Genomic DNA, 18,253 nt, shown 5'->3' on the forward strand with positions numbered 1-18,253 from the left:
TGCCAAAAATTAGATCAATCAAATATTGAATTTCCTTATGTTAATTATTATGATATTATCTAGATGGAAAGAATCCATCAAAATAAACTAATTAACAAATTAAATCAATTCATTTGAACTAATTATTCCAATTGGCAATTTTTAAAGAAGGCAACATAATCTCTTTAAATTAGAATCTTGATTAAACAAATAATTCATTCTAATTTACCGCAAGTTATAGAATTTATTCTAGGTTTAGGATTTTAAACCACAATTATAAATAACTTGTTCGTTAAGAAACGAAAACACGAAAAGGAAGAACGAGACGATGCGACCAAAACCCTAATTAGGGTTGAACATGATGATGAGGATGTAGATGAGGATAAAGTTCATGGGGTGCCAAAAAAGGAAGATTGGAGGAAAGAAAAATTAATATTGAATTTCTTGAAGATTTTTTATGAGGCAGCTAATAAGATTTATAGATCTTTATATGTCACATCTAATTTATTTCTTTATGGCCATGTTTGGTTGGTGGGAAAGTAAAGTTGGCAAGGAAAATGATTCCTGGGAAAATGAATCCCGGGAATATGATTCCTAGTAACTTTACTTTCCTGTGTTTGGAAAATATCAAGATTTTAAATTTATATTTAATCTAAACACCAAACTAAAAATATACTTATTATTATTTTATTTATAAAAAAGAATAATATTATAAATTTTTTAATAAATTATTAATTATAAATAATAATTATTATATTATTATACTTATTATTATGATGGATAGTTTAAACATGGAGTATCCATCATAATATATAATAATATAATTATAATTATAGTTACATGCAGTATTATACTCATTTATTATAAAAATAAATATAATAATTATTATATTATAATTATAAATTTATGGATATTATAATTGAATAAATTTTATAAATTAAAATTGCACTATGAATTTATTGATTAATTATTAATTTATAAAATATAATAATTATTATTTATTATACAATTTATATTATATAATTATATTTTATTTATTAATTATTAATTACTATTATGAATTAATATAAAATATAGTTATAATTATGATAATTTTAATAATAGTTATTTATTATTGTGAAATTAAGTACTATGATTTATAATTTTAAATTATTTTTAAAATATTGAAATTAATAATAATAATAATAATAATAATAATAACAATAATAATAAAACTACACTATATTGCTTTAAAATGTAAGAATCCTAAAACTGGAAAAAAGAATACCTAAGAAAAGTTAGGATTCAGAATCCTGGAAAGTTGTACTAACTTTCCTTGTTCTCGGATTATGATTACTTTCCCAGTTTGATTAAAAACCGAAACAAACATAAGAATTTAAAATTTAAGGAATCAGATTACTTTCCTAGACAGAATCCTGGCAACCAAACATGGCCTATGAGATTTACAAAGTGCAAGCATTGTTGATAGCTTTTATAGAAAGTGATGATTTTGAATTGAGTATCATGACAAAGAAGATGAAAGAAAAAATTGACAAAAATATTGGAGGGATCCTAGGAAGATGAATAAGCTCATTTTCATGACTGTTGTGACTGATCCTAGGTTGAAGTTGGTGAAACTTTTATTGGCACATATGTACGGTGAGACTAACTCATTTGAAAATGAAGTTGAAGCTTTGTCAAATGTTACACGTAATGATAACGATGTATTGAAGAATGAAATGAAAATGGTTGGGTCCTTGTATGAGAGTTTTAACCAAAGGCATAAATGATATCAATGATGTATAGAAATATCTTAAGGAGGATATTGAGACTGGTAGGCCAAAATTTGACATTTTGGATTGGTGGAAAAATAATACTCCCTCATTCCCAAAGAATATGCACTTTGGATTCGGCATGAGTTTTAATGTAAAATTGGTAAAGTAAGAGAAAGGTAGAGAGAAAAAGTAATTAAAGTATTGTTAGTGGAGAATAGGTCACACCTCATTAGAGAGAAAAAAGACTTTCCAAAATTAGAAAGTGCATATTCTTGTGGGACGGACTAAAAAGGAAAAAGAAAATGTATATTATTGTGGGAAAGAGGAAGTAAATATAAATATTATGTACTCTGCCAAGTTGCCCGTGATATTCTAGCGGTATCTATCTTCACTATAGCATTTGAGTCATCTTTTAGCACCGGAGCCCGAGTACTCGATCCATTTAGTAGCCCTTTAAGTCCTAAAGTTGCCGAGTATCTTGTTTGTGGTCAAAATTAGCTTCGCAAGTCTTCCAAATTTAGTGTTGAAGAAATTATTGAAAACGTCCAAAAGATAGAACAAGGTATTTAAAACTATAATTTTTTATGCATTGATGTCTACACAAGATTATAGGTGTCATTACCTTGTTTATCTTTTGGACGTCTTCAAGAATTTCTTCAATACTACGATACGGTGACGCTCGAGAATTCTCATGGACCGCAGTTACAAAAGTCAGTCAATTGCGGAAGTCAATCAATTGTTCGATCAAAGGCGTACAATTCAATTCAGGCAAAAACAACAGCAAGAACAAGCAACGCGGTCCACAAAGTCATATGCATACCATCTTAGAGAAAGATCGTCAAGGTGAAAACTGGGTGGGTGGTGATGCCTCTTCTCACTTGAACCAGGCGTGAGTGCTACTTCTAGCATATCAATTGGAGGGTCCTAGGGATACATCTCCTTAGTATGTACTCAATTTGAAGGAGGGAAGCTGAACGCAACATATGAAGGGACCACCGAATAGCAGCCCTGCTCGACGACTCTGTTGGAGGTGAAACACGAACCACAACCGCATTAGACCGGTGACTCAGACATGTCAACTCAGAGTCGACCGGCGCCGAAATCGAGCAGCAATGACATCGGGTCTGGACAGCGAGCTTACTGACGGAGGCCGCCGACAGGCTGTACTGACGAACGTCGCGCGGTGGCGAAATCCTGACGATGATTCTAGATAGAAGAAGGGCAGTCACACTTTGGGGATACCACACTTTCGGGGATAGTTTCGGCAGATCAACGAAAATGAGTTACAGAAAATTAATTTATTTGGACCAACACAGAACCCAAAACTGACTTACTAAACACTAGACTACAATCTTCATAATGTGGGCCACACCTAATATAATGAAGCCAAGAAATAAATCTGACCAAAACCCAACTAGAAGACCGAACGAGTAATGTTATTGCGGAATGTGGATTGAATATTTGTTTTTGTTGGTTGATGGATCATAGATATAATCATGTCAGGTTTATGGTTTGTACTTTTTAAGTTGTAACTTTATATGTTTTTTTTTCGATTTTCGATTTTAGTTTTTTCATATAATTTCGATTTGTTCGGTTAAGTCTAGGTTTTTATTTTTTGGATTCGGTTATATTTTGAAAAAAAAAATGAATCAAAACTTGAATGTTCACCCCTAAGTGTCAGTGTTGAGTGCCAGGTTCAAATATCTGAATAAAATAGTTTGATTAGGAGGTGGGGAAGGGGGTAGAGAAGCATGGTCGCCGCGACCTTCGTCCCAAGTGGACAAAGTCGCCAACTAGTTCCGTAACCACTCATATTGGCATTGGAACCATCCATATCAGCTCCAACAAGCTGGCTTGCGATCTCGATCTCGTCGAGATCGGCGTGCGACCTCGATCATTTTGTAGATGGAGCCTGAGTAGGATCTAGTTCCACCCACCTACTTATCCATATGACTAACCAAACAAATACGCTTGCAGACTTTATGGGTGTCATTTAGGAAGAGAAGCATGGTCGCCTCCAAAACGTCGCTCGATCTGTTGTTAGTCTGCCTCATTTCATTGTTGAATAGACTGCTAAACTTTTGGATATCTTTGCTTGCTCGTGTGAAATGCAAGCGAAGAATCTTTATATTACTATCAACAACTCGGCCGCTTAACATTGTAGAGGTTGGTGACCCGTTCCCAAAACTTCTTCCCGATTTGGTTGGTGACCGTTCTCAAAACTTCTTCTGGGTTTAGTTGGTTCTATGACCGAATCTTCCAAAGTGGCAACCCATGCCTCGAATAATTTATCCGTCTCGGCCGGATAGTATGGATTGCAGACATTGAACGCGGGAACGTCGTCCGGTTAAGTTTCCTTTTGGAAGTTAGGACATCGACTAAGTCGGGTTCGCCGTCTACTCAAATGGTGCGCCGATGTGCTGCATGTCTACTGGATAAGGTTGGTAGAAAAACGCAGTTGGAGGATCCAGACATGTTGGCCATCGCAGATCCTTAGGCTGATACGCTCGAATTTTGCACTGTTTTTAGGCCATTATTTGGTCCATTTTTAATGTCAAAGTTGCATTACATGTCCATTATTTGCATATTTTATCTATTTTGGTATTTTGACATGTTTTGTGAGAAATGTGCATATTTGAACTTAAAAAGGGAGTTAAAACGCGAAGTAGGAAATCTGGAGAGCTTCAGGTGGCGTCCGATGACCGCTGCAACACTTCCAGCGACCGCCGGCGCTTAACAGAGACAAAGACACGCCCGGCGACCTCCGGGAAGTGCGTGGCGACTGCCACAAAGAGTCAGAAGCTTCTGGACTACGCGCGGCGACCGCCGGCCAAGGTGCGGCGGCCCGCCACAAAAACGCGGTGCGCGACAACTGTCTTCAAACTCAATTTTCCGGAGATCCTGAAGTCCGATCAGGGCGTTATACATACCATTCTCTTCGTCTTGAAAATAGCTTCAAGATGGTACAAGAATCACATCAATCAGAGTTCTATGGAGAGAGTTATGGCCGTTCTACCAAAGTCGCGCAAAGCTGCCAGCTGCAGTCTAGGCGGAAATTTGAAGAAGGAAATAAGATATTACCTTGTAAAGCCAAATCTTTTCCTTCTACTATGGGGAACGAAAATTACATCTTTCCTAATGCTTGGAGGAAACTTATTACCAAATTTAAATCATTCTCAAGTCTATATATACCCCATAACCTCATTCATAGAATTCAACCCTTCCATAGCCCCAAAAAGGGTAGCTTTCATAGCTCCTCCTCCAACCCTAATTCTTCATCATCTTTTTGCCAATTACTTCCATAGCATAAATTTGAGAGTTCTTCATTGTGCAAGGGGTTGGAGAAGGATTTCAAGAACATCAAGAACGACAAGGATTCAACCTACGAGTTTTATTTACTTTAGTTTTATGTTCAAATTGTCTTCCCTTCAATCTATGTGTTTAGCTTATTCCATTATGTGTAACTAAACTCATAGGATTCTAGGTATGTGTTAGTAACGACTTTGGTTATACAATCCTTTTTCTATTTAATATCCGTTTTGTTTTTACTTTGTTTCTTCCCTAAGTGGTTCTGATGCTGCATGATTGAGTGACACAGTCTTGCATGATTTAATATAACTTGCTTCATAACTGTGAGAGAGTTCTAGCGAGTTAGATCCACATAGTAGACGCTACAGTTAGTTTCCCTTAAAACGACACTGTTAATTGAGAGTGATGACTTTTCAAGGGTCTTAGGAGCTTTATGGAGTTACGTGTTAGGATGGACAACCCTAATCTTGTAATCAACGTTTGCATTGCATGAGCATAAGCTAGGTGACTCGTCCTTTCAAAGTATAAACTGTGCTAGGGTATTGTAGTTGGAATTTGTATAACCATAACTGGGAACGCACATCCATGGAATTCTCTTATCTCTCATATTTTTTCTTTGTGATTTAATTGCATTTAGTTGTTTGATTGCTTTTAATTGTTTTTACTTTAAAAAACCAAAACTTCTCTTGTTTCTCTAGATAGTATTTGACGCTTAGTACATAATAGCCAGTTGCAATTATATTCCCCGTGTTCGATATCACAGTACTAACCTTTAGCTATACTATTCCTACTATGTATACTTGCATGTATTTATAGTGCTAAAAAATAGTGCATCAAGTACCCGATGTCGGGTAATCCTGCCCTGGTCTGCGTTGGCGTGCTCCACCAGCACCATGGGTGCTAGTTGTTTGTCCTACATATTTTGCACAATAAGTTATGAAAAGTGTAGAGAAAATTTATATATATATAGAGAGAGAGTTTGGTGTGAATTATTTTTGGGAGAGTTATGTATTGAAAGATGATTTTGGGATAAATTGGAGGAAAAAAATAAAAAGAAAAAAAAAAATGGGAAACGGTTATAGACGGTAATATTTGGGGAAGTGTGATTTTTTTTCGAATTTTGGAATTTTCTTTTATTTTTTTTCAAATTTAAAAAAAATAAAAATTCAAAGTTCAAAACGACGCCCACTCGCATACCGAGCCGTGATCTCCGCACTGCGATGCTCTTTGCGTCGAGCCATGTGCAAAGGCGACTTGATCGCGACTCATCCCGAGGGGACAAGACATTTAGTTTGACCGAACATCGCTGCGAATGCTCTTAATTGGAAAAAATAAATATTATAACACCAAAATAGATTTAATGGTTCAATATTAAAAAGTTTAAGTGCGATTGATGGAAAATGTTGCATTTTATACACTCCCTATTTTAACAATGAGGATCACCTATGTCATTTCCTACTTCATCTACTACTATATACACACAAACATATGCGGACACACGTTCAAGAGGAGAGGTACTTAAGCCCTTCCCAAACTTTTCTTTTTAATATATTTCTATTGTAAAAAATTTCAATTTTTTTTGAAAAGTATCTTCAGCTCTCACTAAATTGATGTCTTTGAAGGCTAATTGTTGGAGATTTAATAGAAGGGAGGGGCTGAAAATTAAATTCATAGAAAAAACTACCTACATTTCAGCAATGCCCGCTCTGTAGAATTGGAAAGAAGGAGAAGATAAACGGTTAAACTTAAAAAAAAAAAAAAAAACTGTTAAACTTAAATGAATAATAGAGTTGAAATGTCAATTGTCTAATTATTCATTAAATACGTGGCTGTGGCACTTTTTTAGATTTAAAATAATTTAAAAAGTGCCACTAAATTATAGTTATCATCCATCCAGTAGTAACACTTGTAAAATTATATCCTAAACTGACACTACCATTTTTTATTCAAATGACTATTGAAAACTGAAAAGGGTTTCTCAAAATAGTTAAATTTGTGTTAGGATTAGTTTTATGTAAAATATATGTATGTATTTTTATAATAATAATTATTATATATTTCTTTTATTCTAAAAATATATATAAACTTATAAATGACAAGAGTTTTGATATGCAATTAGAAAATAAGAGAGGTGAAAAAAAACAAGGGAGGGGAAAAAAAACAGTAGAAATAATAGTAGTGGATTGTGGAATCCACATTATTAGTCGTAGTAATATAAAAACTTCATATTTATACTCTAATTTTGGGGGACGGCCAAAATAGTAAAACTAATTTTTTTTTAGGATGGATGAAGTATATTTTATATATATACTCCCTCCCTCCGTGAAATGTTTTTCATATCTTTGGGCGAATTTTAAGAAATGTGAAGAAAAGTGAGTGAAAAAAGTTAATGGAATGTGATCCCACATTTACATATTAGTTTTACGATTAATATGAGTGTAATGATTTAGTTGAAAGTGGACTCAATAAAAATAGATAAAAAAAAAGTGGACAATAAAGACGGACCAAAATGACAAAAATGAACAATATTTCACGAACGGAGGAAATATGTATATTTTGTTAACAATAAAAATTTTTAGTAAAGCCCCTACTAAAATTTATTTCTGCGTCCGCTACTGCACACAAACATGAGTGATGGAGATGGAGTATATAGTAGTAGATGGAGTAGGAAATTACATAGGTGATCCAAGTATATACTCCCCCCGTTTCATAATAATAGAGTCATTTTGTCATTTTGGTACGTTCCATAGTAATAGGGTTATTTCTCTTTTTAGTAAAACTACACATTTTTCCGCACCTACTTTACTCTCTCTTACTTTTTTCTCTTTTCATCTCTCTACTTTTATTCATTTCTCACTTTATTCTTCCTTTACTTAACTCACCAAACACAATTTTTCTTAATCTCCGTGCCGGAAAGAAACGCCTTCATTACTATGTAACGGAGAGAGTACATCACTCATGTCACATGTCGGTAAAGATCACCTACTCCACTAATCCTAATCCATTCCTAGTGATCCTTACCGCACTCCTGTTTGTGTGTATATATAGTAGTAGATGGACTAGGAAATTACATAAGTGATCCTAATAGCAAGGATCACCTACTCCACTAATCTTAATCCATTCCTGCTCCATACTCATAACAAAATAAAATGGATTCACTATCACTTATTTTAATTGCTCGTGTTTATAACATTATTTTATTTTGTTATCGGTGTGGAGGCGGTAAGGATCACCTACGGCAAAATATGATTCATCTCCTAATACACACTCACAAACATAATAAATGATGGTGGGGTTTATCACTTATGTTTGTGAGTGGTGTATTAGGAGATGGATTCGTGATCCTCTCCGGGAGAAGTGTCGTAGGTGATTCTAATAGCTGTGTTAATGCCAGTAAAGGTGAAAGTAAATCCAGTATCCCAAAATCGAATATTGACTATTTTCTCTTTTACTACCAGCAAACACTGTATCTACTGCATTTTTTCCCTCTCAAACTCGCACTCAACAGTCGTCGTTGTATCTGAATTGTAAGTGACGGCAAGAAGAATTCGGCTTAAGTGATTCACTGCAACTCGTGGCTACTCTCTTTAACAATTCTCGTTTCATTTTTATTTTTGATAAAAGCACCCAAAATTTCTTTGAATGCATACTGATTATTTCGTCCACGATTCTTTAATTTAAGCTGTAAAGATTTTCTCTCGCATATTGTGTGTACATTTCCTGGCAACAACTTTTTTTGCTTCAGTCGTTAATTTATTTTTAATTTCCGTTTATTTTGTGTGGATAAATTTAGGGTTTATGGGTTTATGCACCGTCTTTTTGCGCGTGTTGAGAAATTCTCAATTTCCACACGCCTTTATTGTTTTGACTACGTTTTAGTATTGCTATCCTTCATTGCGGAAGGTGGAGTGATTTATCTGATTTATCAGTATTACTATCATCTGGTGAAGCTTTTATCAGTATTTATCTGATTTAACATGCTCTGTTTGCATTCTTAGTATATGTCGATAAGTCGATTAACATGCTCTCCTTACATCTCTCTTGTCTTCCATTTGCATGCTTATCTTGTGTTGCATGTATAGAACATATGGCTCCAAAAATTTGTCTGTTGGTAGTTTGTAGTGTTGTATTAAAAGATACATAGAAAACAAAATGCATTGCTTGCTTCATGTTCTTCAGTAAGTTTAGGGGCTTAGGATTACTCTCAAACTTTGATTTGTCTCTTGCTACTGTTTCTGCCACTTCTATGAATGTGGTGTACCATCTCTAATGATTTTGTGGATATTATTTGGCTCGTCTGCTTGGATATTTCTGTGGTTGTATGATAGTTTGATTTGTAAAAGCACTTCATCTAGCTCGTTGTTATTTACGTAAAGTTTAACCTAGAATTGAATGAAAATTGCTGGTTCAAAGTGATGTTTTTATCACACTAAGTACTAATTAGTTTACAATTATGTGTTTTCTTCTTATCTATACTTTTTAATGTGCTTGCTAGAAGAGCTTACTGGTGTATTGAAAGTTTATGAGCCTGCTTCATAAAAAACTGCTGAGATGAGCAGCAAGCAGACAAAAGCTAGGGTTGCCAATGCCTTTCGTGCTATGAAGGACATTGGAATCTCTGAAGCTATGGTGAAACCGGTTTTGAAGAATTTGCTAAAATTGTATGACAAAAACTGGGAACTTATTGAAGAGGAGAATTATAGGGCACTTGCTGATGCTATATTTGAGGGACAAGAAGCCGAAGTAAGTGATATATGCTATGTCTTCTGTTGAAGTTCTGTTTCCGTATCTTATTTTTTTTTTTAGTCAATAGCTTACTTCACATGACTTGCTGATGCTTATTCTCTCACTCAAGCAAACAAGCATTCATTGAAAGATAGTGGACAGGGAAGTATGTTATCTTTTAATAGAATTGCTTATATTCCAATCTCAACAAAAGCTTCTGTTCCTTTACAATTACTCTGCTAGTAACTAAAGCAATCTAATTATACAAGAGATTCAAATGTGCTTATATTTTGTACTCATCTTTCAGGCATCTGAGTGTTCAAAGAAGAAAACGAATGCTGAAGTAGGTTATCCTTTTTACACTATGCTATCCCTTAAAGTTCAATTTTCAAGTGATATTTTTCATTCATTTTAATTTCCTCGATCTTGTGATTCTATATGGCTTGATTTTCCAAAATAGGAAAGGTTGGAGCAACAAGCACAGGCAGCTGAAGAGTCGACACAGCCTTTAAAAAGGGCACGACTTAGATACCAAGATGGTCAAAGCACCTCCTCTGCTGCAGCTACTGATAGTGGTCCCACGATGCCCCTGATCATTCCTAAAGATGAACCAACTGAACCACCTAATATACGCTCACCAGAGGTAAATGCATCTCAAGGCTTGGTTTTGTCACCTCAGCCCAGTGCTGAAAACAGGAGAAGGACTGATCCTCAGTTACTCGGTAAAGTAAAAGGAAAGCAGCCTGCTTATTCTGAATCATTGGTTGTCCATGAGGTATGTGACCCCTGCCAGCCCAATAGCGCCACAAGTCCTTCTCATGCTATGAAGCTCAGAGACAGAGGAAAGCAATCCATCTGTCCTCAAACATCATCTGGGGATAAGATTTTGTTTCCACAAGGTTCTCCCCAGGCTACTCATAAGGAGTGGAAAGTCGTGCGTGGTTGTGTTCCGGCTCCCAAAAAGAAGCGTGCTTCAAATTTTGCTTTAATTATTCCTAAAGAAGAGCCTGTTACAGATGACATGCCACAACTCGTGCTTCCTGTTGCTATCATTGGTCCAGGTTGGAATTTCCTATGGGGCTGAGTGCTAAATAATACGGTTTCAGATATTGCTTTTTTTTATATTGCTTTATATTTTACTTTTACACTGCCATTAGTATCACAATTACTGTTCTAGTCTTCGCTGATTGCCTTCCTCGTTACTCCATGCATTGTGCTGATTGACTCCCTTGGATCGTGAAAATCTACTCCTATGAGCCCCAAAAATGCTTAGTTTTCAGACTTCAGTGTTATTCAATTATCTGCCATGGTGCTTTTCTGTGGTGGTGTTTGTAAAAACACCATTGCCACAACGATTTGTGGCAGATTTTTATGGCTGCACCATGGCGGTCGTTTTGTCATTTTGAGCCCATTAACCTGCAACCAAATCCCTTCCCCAATTTAAAATAGGGTTTTTAGTCTCTAAAATCTCAAATCAGCCTCCAAAACAGCAAAACCTGAAAACCTACATCTATCTCCCTCTCAAAAGTCAAACCCTATCCCTGCTGCTCAGTAACTCACTAACTAGTAGTATTAATTATGTTTGCTATTTTGTTGTAAATTGTAGTAATACATTTTTATAACTTATATTTATAGTGAATAGTTTCTGTAACTTCAAAGTCTAATTTGTTATAAAAATTTTCCGCAACAATAACCTCAAACAAAAGAATATGATGCAGTAAAAAAATATAATGCTGGTTGCTATAAAACAATATGAACCAGTAAAAGAATATAATGCAGTAAAACAAAATTTCTGTACCAGTAAGACTTTGATATGTCGACTTGTCGAGGATGACTATGCTGTGGCTGATGAGGATTTGAATTTAGACATAATATGTATCGATGTATGGCTTTTCATTTTAGTTATTGTCCTAAGCTTCAATTATTACACATAATATGTAATAGTTTATGACTTTATGTTTTAATTGTTGTTCTAAGGTTTCAGATATTATGTTTTTGTCATTTTTATTTGTTGCATTTCATATTTTATTTTAGTTTTTATCTGTAACATTGTTGTATTAGGGTCATAGTTTTGGTTGCAAGGGAGCCTTGGTTGATTATGGTACATTACTTTCTAGATTCTGATATTTCCTTTTGTGTGCTAAATGTAAAGGAATGTGGTTGTTGTGTAGCTCTAAGTATATTTTATAGGTCCTAGACTAGAATTTATTTGAGATAAGATAACCAATGAATGTTCAGTAACCTTCCCTACAAGGAACATAATGACCTATTGATGATTTTGTTGTATGTTGCTTACTGTTCGACACTCTGTAAGAAACTTCTGTAGAAGCTGTAGTTTAATACTCACCATCAGTACCTCTGCGAATAATTTGCAGAGCCATCTATTAAAAGAGATTCATCTGATCAGAATGGTTCAGTTAGAGAACTGTCTTGTTTTGAACCCTCAGCTTCACCATCCGTAAATGGAAAAGAAAGAAACAAGAGAGCTGCTGAAGCTATAACAAATGGTGAGCTTGAACTGGCATCAAGTCAGTTTGCTTCTAACCTAGAGATTGCTTCCTCGCCTCTTGGGGAGGTGAAAATTTCCTTGAGCTGCAACTTGCCTCTTGTGAGGCCTGATTCCGATATGCCTAGTCTTGAAACAGTACTACAACTGGTGGATGATAAATGTCTCAGATCACACAAAACTTTGGGCCCAAGCTTTTCTGTGATGAATATTTTAAAAGAAGTTTGTCAGTGCTTTCTAAATTTAAGATCAGATCAGAATAGTGTGGGCCCTTCAACCATAGACATGCATCCAACTCACTTACCGAGTAAATCATCTGCTACAGATGATCTTGGTGCTGGTGCACTGCGGTTAAATTCATTAACTGGAGCAAATGATCCCCAGTCTAATAGCAATTTACCTTTATCTGAAATACAACCGGTTATTTCTTGCAATGGCACAGATGATGGCTCTCATCTGGAGGAGATGAATGGTGGGGATGGCCATGCAACCCATACTGAGAACAAAGAGCGTCATGTAGAAGAAACAAATGGTCTGAGCTCGGTGGTTGCTGATCACTCAGTAACTCCTGAAATAATCAAGCCACTGCATGATCTTTTTGACATAGCAAAGGGACAGGAAAAAGTTATAATTTCACTGGTGAATGAAGTAAATAGTGAGTCTCTGCCATCCTTCTACTACATACGTGAAAATGTTGTTTTCCAAAGTGCTTCTGTGAATTTCTCCTTGTCCCATATTGGAGATAGCAGTTGTTCTGCTTGCTCTGGCAATTGCTTGTCATCTTCTGCACCTTGTGCATGTGCACATTTAGTTAGAGGTGAGTTTGCATATGCTACAGATGGTCTGGTTAAGGATGGACTTCTTAAAGAGTGTATTTCCATGAAACGTGATCTGAAGAAACAAAACCAGTTTTTCTGTAAGGAATGTCCTCTGGAAAGATCAAAGAGTGATGATACTCCTGAACCGTGCAAAGGTCATCTGGTGAGGAAGTTCATCAAAGAATGTTGGTTGAGATGTGGCTGCAATAAACAATGTGGCAACCGTGTGGTGCAGAGAGGAATAACTCGCAATATACAGGTAACAGTTTACTGTTGGCTGCAGCAAATTTGTATCCCAACTCTGGCAATTCTTTGTATCAGTGTCCACGTCCTTTCCCTATGATTACATAATATTCTCCGTGTGTTTTCCTTGCCGGGTATGATCAGGTGTTCATGACCCCGGAAGGAAAAGGGTGGGGTCTGCGTACTCTGGAGGACCTGCCAGAAGGTGCTTTTGTTTGTGAATTTGTTGGAGAAGTTTTAACCAATTCAGAGTTCTTTGGTCGCATTTTGAGGAGCACTAAACAGGAGAAATATTCATATCCTATGGTCCTGGATGCTCATTGGGGGGCGAAAGAATCGCTGAAAAATGAAGAAGCGCTTTGTTTAGATGCTTCAAATTATGGAAATGTTGCAAGGTTTATTAACCACAGGTAAGTTTGTTTCAGTACTGAACTTGTGTTGCAGTTATTTGATGACTTTGTTTGTGTTCTAAAATATGAGTTTTGATTGAGTTATTACGTTGGGTTGGTAGGGTCGTCGGGTTGTATCAGCTAGATTCTACTCTGGATAAATGGTTTCATAAAAATTCTATTTGTAACCAATGGAATTTTGGTTGTTGAAGCTAATTATGTTCTCTATGATTGAGTGTTGATCTTCCTTCACTTGCACTGCTGGTGCTGGTGCAAATCTACTTGCTCAAACAATTTTTGGTGCTCGAGTAAGTTGAGTACATTCTGAAGATAAAACAAGTCTTTCTCGAATTGCCTATGTGCTTCCAAGATATTTTGATTTTCTGATTCTAATTGCAGATTTTCTTAACACCAATTCCCTTTTCTACCATTTTAGATGTTATGATTCAAATTTAGTGGAGATACCAGTGAAAGTGGAGACTTCTGATCACCACTACTATCGTGTAAGTAGTTGGATCATACTTCAGATATATTTCACCCAGTTATTGTCTTTTTTGAGTTTTTGTGACCAAATTCTGGATAATATTATTGGATGTGTCGCTAAATGCAGCTTGCTCTTTTCACTGCAAGAAAGATAACGGTTATGGAAGAACTCACTTGGGTAAGTCTAACTATTTCATAAGTCATGCTCTATCATAATATTTTTCCTTGTTGCATCGTAAAGAGGCATAGCGTGAAAAGGCTACAGATCATAAAGGAAAAATTATGACTGGGGGGAATTTTATGGCCGATCAAGGTTGGAAAATGCCAAATGCCTGAACTCTCTTTTAAACTCCTTTTTAACATGGAATTGTTGGATATAGGCTTCTAGTAATATTTTTGTTGTTTTATAGGGAGACGAAGTTACTTAAGAGATCCTTTTTTTCTTTCGAATCAATAAAATCGTGATAGTTTTCTTGATTTGAGTTCGGATGTGAACCAGTGTATTAGGATTGTGTCAAGTAGGAAGTAACAGGATATATCCCTCTATTTAATTGGCAGATAATTTTTGTATTCTCGAAGACACAAAACATTTCTAAGAAAGAGAAACATATTTCACCTAAAAGTTTGTTCAAGGGAGCTGTTTGCCTTAAACAAATAATGGAGCATTTTATGTTATGTATGGAATGTTTAATTTCTTTCAAATAAAGTAGGCTTTTAATTCTCAAGGTCTTTATAAGTTCTTACACTTGCAATCTTATTATCTGGAAGCTTCCATTGTGATCTTGTTTGACGTATAATGAGCTTATTCTACTGTGGCATCATTGGAGATTTAGATGTTATCTGTATGCTGATGCATTAAATATAACTTGGAAAGCTTACAGTTTTGGCTGTTGCACTTTCAGGATTATGCGATTGATTTTGACGACCATGATCACCCTGTTAAGGCATTTCACTGTCAATGTGGTAGCAAGTTCTGCCGCAACATTAGGCGGTCAAGTAAGAACGATATTTTATCTCTTGCTGTCCCAGCTTACTGCTGATCCGTTTGTTTGAATACATGATGTTAAAGAAATCATCTCGTGTCCTCTAAAATGATTTTTGGCAACTTATCATCATTAGTATTCTCACATAAATTAAATAAAATGCTGGCATGACTCATCATCTAAAATTTGGTATCTGTGTTGTTTACTTTTACCAGCTTCTAACCAGAATGTTTTGTGGTGTAGGAAGTAGAGCTTAAAGAATGTGACAAGGTGGTTGTAGCAGTCTACCCTGATTGCAATTTTTCCTGTTGAACTCGGCTAAGTGATCTTTGTGGATGCCATTTTCTGGCTTCTTCTTTCATGTAAATTCCCTCCTTGAATTGATATGTTATCTGCAGGCCATATCTAATCTCCATTCTTGGATACCTGTTTTGATTTAGTGTTTCCTTGTGCAAATACTTACTCAACGGCCCACCCAAGAATGTTTTGGATTATTACTAATATGTAGTGTTTCTAGTTGAAAGAGTGCGTAGTAAAACAACTGCTGCAATTAAACATTGCTACTCTACTTATCTTTTCAATTTGTACCTTGTAACTGTCCCTCGTGTGTCTTTCTCACACTCGATGAGCTTTATTCAAAGTTCTTTTTTTTGTTGCTTCATTCTAAGTTTTGGATGTATATCGGATGCATATAGTAAAAGTTACATAATTCTTAATTAGGTTGTCTCCGGCGGTGCCCCTCCCATTCGCCCCTCCCACGCGCCCTTCCCATGCCACGTCAGCACTAGCCCCTCCCATTCCACTGCCACATCACTAGCCCTTCCCACTCGCCCCTCCCACTCGCCCTTCCCACAATTAAATTAATTCACAATTAAAATTTAAATTCACGGAAGACATCATCCGACAAAAATACGAACGGGAAATACGAATATTTCATTAAAAAAAAAACATACATAATTCGAAAAAAAAATTACATAGTAGAAAAAAAAACATACATCATGCGAAAAAAACAACAACCACATCAGTGTCCACCCCTCCGCGTCCAAACCTCTTCGATGATATCCTCCTGAAGTCGAATATGGGCATTTCTTTGCCGCATGTCGGTAAATGCGCGCAACCGCTCAACCTCTCCATGAGGTACACCCATGTTCACATTCGCGGTGGCCACGCCGTGGCTGGGTCCGGCACCCGTGTCATCTTCGCTGTTCCACTGAGTCAATTCGTCCCCTTCACTTTCGACAATCATGTTGTGCAGAATGATACACGCGTACATGATGTCGCCGATGTTGGGGATATACCACTGCCGTGCCGGACCCCTCACCATCGCCCATCGATTCTGGAGCGCACCAAATGCGCGCTCAACATCCTTGCGCGCTGCCTCTTGCCGGGTCGCAAAGTAGCTCTTCTTTGGCCCGACCGGATGCTTGATCGACTTCACAAAGACGGGCCAGCTTGGGTATATCCCATCCGCCAAATAGTATCCCATGTTGTGCTGGTTGCCGTTGGCGATGAAACTGATGGCGAGACCAACGCCATTGCACCTATCGTTGAACAGGGGCGACGACTGGAGGACGTTGAGGTCGTTGTTCGACCCGGCTACTCCAAAAGAAGCATGCCATATCCACAGCCGGTAGTCAGCCTACAGCTTCAAGGATCATCGTGGGATGCTTGGCTTTGAAGCCGGAAGTGTGTATCCCCTTCCGTGGCGACGAGGCGCTTCCTCCACTCCCAATGCATACAATCGATGCTGCCCAACATCCCAGGGAACCCGTACACCGACCCGTGCATATTAATCAGGCTTGCCGGGCAGCCTTTCGGGCCTCGGACGTCCGAAGATACCGATCCCCGAATATCGCTCTAACGCCCGCGCAAACTCCAATGCACACGGACGGCTAAGATTCCCCAATGTGGAGGTACTCGTCGAACATGTCGGCCGGCCCTCCGTACGCCAGGTTGCCTGATTGCGGCCGTAAACTTCTGTATTGGCGTGTGTCCGGGTTTGCCAGCCGCATCCTCCCTGATCCTGAAAAACTCGTACCTCCTCTCTAATGCACCAACGATATGCATAAACAGAGGACGATGCATCCGAAAACGTCGGCGGAATAAGGCATCCCCAAAACGCGGCTCTGGAGCAAAGTAGTCCTCATACAACCGCTGATGTGCAGCAATGTGGTCCCGGGGTACATGCCGTCGGCGATGGATTGGCCGAGGCACGGCCGCCGCCGCCTGCTGCCGCCTCTGCCGGATCCGTCGATCAATCGCCGCTTGCACAGCGAGATCCAATTCATCATCGCTAAAGCCATCACTATCACTAGCGCCTCCGCGACTACCACCCGCACGACTACTCGCCATTACAGATAATTGAAAAAAGAGGTTTAGAGAGAGAAACTTGTCAACACAAGTGGTGTGAATGAAATGACGTTGGAGGAGCCCTATTTATAGAGTTTAAAAAAAAAAAAAAAAATAATATGTCGGACGTCCGAGTTGGGACGGGCGACCTTCGCCACAGTGGCGCCCGTCCCACTCGCCCGTCGACGGGAGGGGCGAGCTCATCGCAGGGGCACCCGGGACGGGCGTGGGCGCCCTTCCCGCCCACTATGGCGCCCGTCGGGTCGCCCGTCCCCGACGGACGAACGGGAAGGGCGCCGTAGGAGATAACCTTAGAAAAAGTAAAAAGTATTGTCAACACATGACAACTTATTTAGGAATAAACTCTGTTGTAAGTTTTTAAATGACATGCTGTATATATATTTGACCCTCTCTCTATCTTATTTTTCTATTTTTTTTTTATTTTATCAATTATAAATTAAAATTCGTGGTATTTATAAAGTTGTCTATTTTTATATGGGGAGGGAGTATAAAAGAGTGTTTCAGTTTATAACTATAACTATATTAAAATGATAATTTGAGAACTAATTAGTTGAAAGTAGAAACGATATAAATTGACATTACAAATCATATTAGTTGTTGATATCAGCAGCACTAAACATAACTAAACATATCAATTGCTTACAATTGATATGTTTTGTGTTGTCCTAAATTCTCATTTTAAGAGAGTTCTCAA

At 37.4% G+C, this 18,253-nt stretch overlaps 1 protein-coding gene across 8 annotated transcripts; it reads left to right on the plus strand.

Moving 5' to 3' along the window:
• The first annotated feature begins 8,447 nt into the window (after window positions 1-8,447).
• Window positions 8,448-15,850, plus strand: LOC125188754 (probable inactive histone-lysine N-methyltransferase SUVR2). 8 transcript variants are annotated; one of them, XM_048085796.1, is made up of 11 exons: window positions 8,454-8,569; window positions 9,538-9,785; window positions 10,075-10,110; window positions 10,228-10,828; window positions 12,143-12,928; window positions 13,112-13,350; window positions 13,479-13,744; window positions 14,160-14,226; window positions 14,334-14,384; window positions 15,109-15,202; window positions 15,433-15,850. In XM_048085796.1, the coding sequence occupies exons 2-11, from the start codon at window positions 9,594-9,596 to the stop codon at window positions 15,444-15,446; spliced, it is 2,346 nt and encodes a 781-aa protein (XP_047941753.1). In that variant the 5' UTR covers window positions 8,454-8,569; window positions 9,538-9,593; the 3' UTR covers window positions 15,447-15,850. The 8 variants fall into 8 exon arrangements, 6 of the variants coding, with proteins under 6 accessions (XP_047941752.1, XP_047941753.1, XP_047941750.1 ...); XM_048085797.1 differs by having other exon boundaries at window positions 8,455-8,569; window positions 12,143-12,274; window positions 12,716-13,350; XM_048085795.1 differs by having other exon boundaries at window positions 8,448-8,569; window positions 9,541-9,785; window positions 12,143-13,350.
• The last annotated feature ends 2,403 nt before the right edge of the window (window positions 15,851-18,253 follow it).

The sequence above is a fragment of the Salvia hispanica genome, chromosome 5 (genome assembly GCF_023119035.1).
Source record: "Salvia hispanica cultivar TCC Black 2014 chromosome 5, UniMelb_Shisp_WGS_1.0, whole genome shotgun sequence".
NCBI classification, from domain to species: domain Eukaryota; kingdom Viridiplantae; phylum Streptophyta; class Magnoliopsida; order Lamiales; family Lamiaceae; genus Salvia; species Salvia hispanica.

What these genes read in the sequence shown, in the direction of transcription:
- LOC125188754 (XM_048085795.1), top strand. Translation starts at nt 9,594, where the DNA reads ATGAGCAGCAAGCAGACAAAAGCTAGGGTTGCCAATGCCTTTCGTGCT. An exon ending in TTGAGGGACAAGAAGCCGAA is followed by an intron (nt 9,786 to 10,074) that starts GTAAGTGATATA and finishes CTCATCTTTCAG; the next exon opens with GCATCTGAGTGTTCAAAGAA. An exon ending in CTGATCACCACTACTATCGT is followed by an intron (nt 14,227 to 14,333) that starts GTAAGTAGTTGG and finishes CGCTAAATGCAG; the next exon opens with CTTGCTCTTTTCACTGCAAG.